This window comes from Pecten maximus, unplaced genomic scaffold, assembly GCF_902652985.1.
Source record: "Pecten maximus unplaced genomic scaffold, xPecMax1.1, whole genome shotgun sequence".
In the NCBI taxonomy this organism is placed as follows: Eukaryota; Metazoa; Mollusca; class Bivalvia; order Pectinida; family Pectinidae; genus Pecten; species Pecten maximus.
In genome coordinates, this window is record NW_022979556.1 from 1 (window position 1) to 2,808 (window position 2,808).

Here is a 2,808-nt window from a genome sequence, read left to right on the forward strand (position 1 = left end):
TTCCCCTTTTTGAAAAAGTACCAAAAAAGTATACTTTTTTTGTACTTTTCTGGACTTAGAAATTTTTCAGAGTACTTTTCTGTACTAAATTTGGACTCTGAAATTTCTCAGAGTACTTTTTTTGTACTTTTCTGGACTTAGAAACTTTTCAGGGTACTTTTTCTGTACTTTATTTGGACTCTGAAATTTTTTAGAGTACTTTTTTTGTACTCATTCTGGACTTAGAGATTTTTCAGGGTACTTTTTCTGTACCTTATTTGGACTCTGAAATTTTTCAGAGTACTTTTTTTGTGCTAAAATCTGACTTAGAATTTTTTTGAAAGATTGTGAAAATATGGATGTACTTTTTTGGGACTTAGAATTTTTCAGCTAATGCCATTGTGCTTTTTTTGTACTTATTATGGACTTAGAATATTTTCAGACATTGCGAGGGGTTATAGCATATTAATATTTTCAAAATTAAATCTGACTTTTTCAGTCGACTACAAATCTAAGACTAAAAAAATAATACCCAGGATTAACCACAACAAATATCTATCAAATAAGATACAGAAAATTATCATTTGGTAATATTAAATGTTTTTGATCTCGTTTTTTGTTGTTTTTTTTTTTGTCTTTTTTATGTTCTAAAAAATACTTTTCATACTTTGATCAGTACCACAGAAATTTATCTAAAGATAATTAAAATTCAACAATTATTATCATAAGTATTTCACTTCAATGTACTTTGTTAGTAAGGTTCACACATTTTAACGGTGATTTCTTTGTCACTTTTCGTTTGTATTTCCATATGCATCTCAGAAGTAATAAACTTCACATTGATGAATGTTACTATACGTTCATGTGACGAACGTCAAAACTTAGCTCTATAAAAATTTTGTTCCAGATCGTTCTTTGAAGTTACAGTATTTTGGCTTTAATTATAAACTCTTTAACGGAGTTTAAAACATTTCGTTTATCCAAACGTTAACCTCTACCAGATCGGGGATCACTCTACGAACACACATGTGCCCGTGCCTGTAATACGCTTTTAATTCATTCAAATGAAATTAAAATCACCTGCTCTTTGTCTGCGTATCATATACTTGCTGGATATACGTGGTTTTAAGATTACATCTGATAATTGCACCCGAAATCACGTCGTGTTCTGTCAAAATATTCACCGATATACTCATATAAACATGTGTAAATATATTCGCGATCCGAGGCCAGAAACCTCTAAATTTGCAATTATGCCCACAGGACAGGTAGTAAACAAACCAGACGCTGACAACGGCGTGCGGAAGAGTAACCGGGTGTCAACATCCAAGGGAGCCAAAGACAAGTCTAAATCAACGGGAGGATCATTTACCACTCCATGGACAGATGAGCCATGGACATGCAACATTTGCAATAACCTATATGAGGATCAGGACTCAAAACTGCTGGAATGCCAGCGCTGCGAAGGCCGCTTCTGTACTAAATGCCTGGATAAGGGAGATAATGAGTACACCGTGTTGTCAAAGTCGAATGCAATGTGGTTCTGCGCTCCATGCCGCGTACACATTGAGAAAAATATCAACAACGATAAGATGATAGAGCAGAAATGCAAGGAAATAATGAACGAGTTTGAAGAGAGGATCACAACAATCGAGGAAGCTCTGAAAAATAAATGTGACGAGCGAAAAGTCAGGGACATTATAAAAGAGGAGCTGGCTTCAGGAACAAAAGGAGATACACCACAGGAATCAACAACAACACAGCAAAAGGCAACATCCAACACGCAGGAAGTTCTCACGGAACTAGAGGACAGAAAGAAGAGGGAAAATAACATTCTAGTCTTTGGAGTAAAAGAACAAACTAACAATGATGGAAGTGAGAGGAAAAAAGAAGATGAGAAAATTATACAGGACATGTTGTCCGCATGCAAGCTAACCAAGGAATTACTTGATGGCATTACAAAAGTGGCACGATTGGGAAAATTTAAGAAGCCAAAGGAGGAGTCAACAGAGTCAACAGAACCAGCAGGTATAAGGCCGATACTAGTCTCATTCGGAACAACAGATCACAAAAAATGTTTCTTCAGAAACATAAGTGAACTGCAAAAGCATGACAAGTATAAATCAAATAAGATAAGCAACGACCTCACGAAAAATGAAAGGGAAAAAGAGGCATCACTTAGAGAGGAGGCAAAGCGAATGAGTCAGGAACAATCGCAGTCGGGGAAATATGTCTTCCGTGTAAGGGGCCCACCCTGGAACAGAAAAATCGTACGGCAAACAAAGAAAGAAAATTAGATCCAGACAGGACAAAAAACCACCGAAACTCTCAGGATCGTCTGCAATGTTTTTACACAAATGCCGACAGTTTACCAAACAAATTACATGAATTAAAATTTAGATTAACAGGCAAAGAAGCTGATATAATTGGAATTACAGAAATATACCCGAAAAATGCCAGATATCTACCTCAGAAGTCTGAATTTCTCATCAATGGTTACGATCTATTTATGAATGATAACAACAAAAATTGTCATAGGGGAGTTGGTATATACGTAAAGGAAGGATTTAAAGGTGTAGAAGTAAATATAGGAAATGTATTCAAGGAAAGCGTATGGGTGAAAATCAATTTGTCAGATAAGAATTGCTTACTTATAGGATGCCTATATAAAAGCCCTAATTCAAGTGCAGAAAACGTGGAGGAGCTAAACAATATAATCGCAACAGTGTCATCTAACCCAGCATATAGTCATTTGTTACTAATAGGAGATATTAACATGCCAAAAATTAACTGGAATACTTGGTCATCCAACAATGATAGGGAAGGAGA

The 2,808-nt window shown here is 35.5% G+C and overlaps 1 protein-coding gene across 1 annotated transcript; it reads left to right on the forward strand.

Moving 5' to 3' along the window:
• Window positions 1-1,187: 1,187 nt before the first annotated feature.
• On the forward strand, window positions 1,188-2,276 carry LOC117318912 (the record flags this gene model as incomplete). Its single annotated transcript, XM_033873846.1, is given in 1 exon segment — window positions 1,188-2,276. A coding segment is annotated over 1 exon segment (1,044 nt).
• Between the last annotated feature and the right edge of the window lie 532 nt (window positions 2,277-2,808).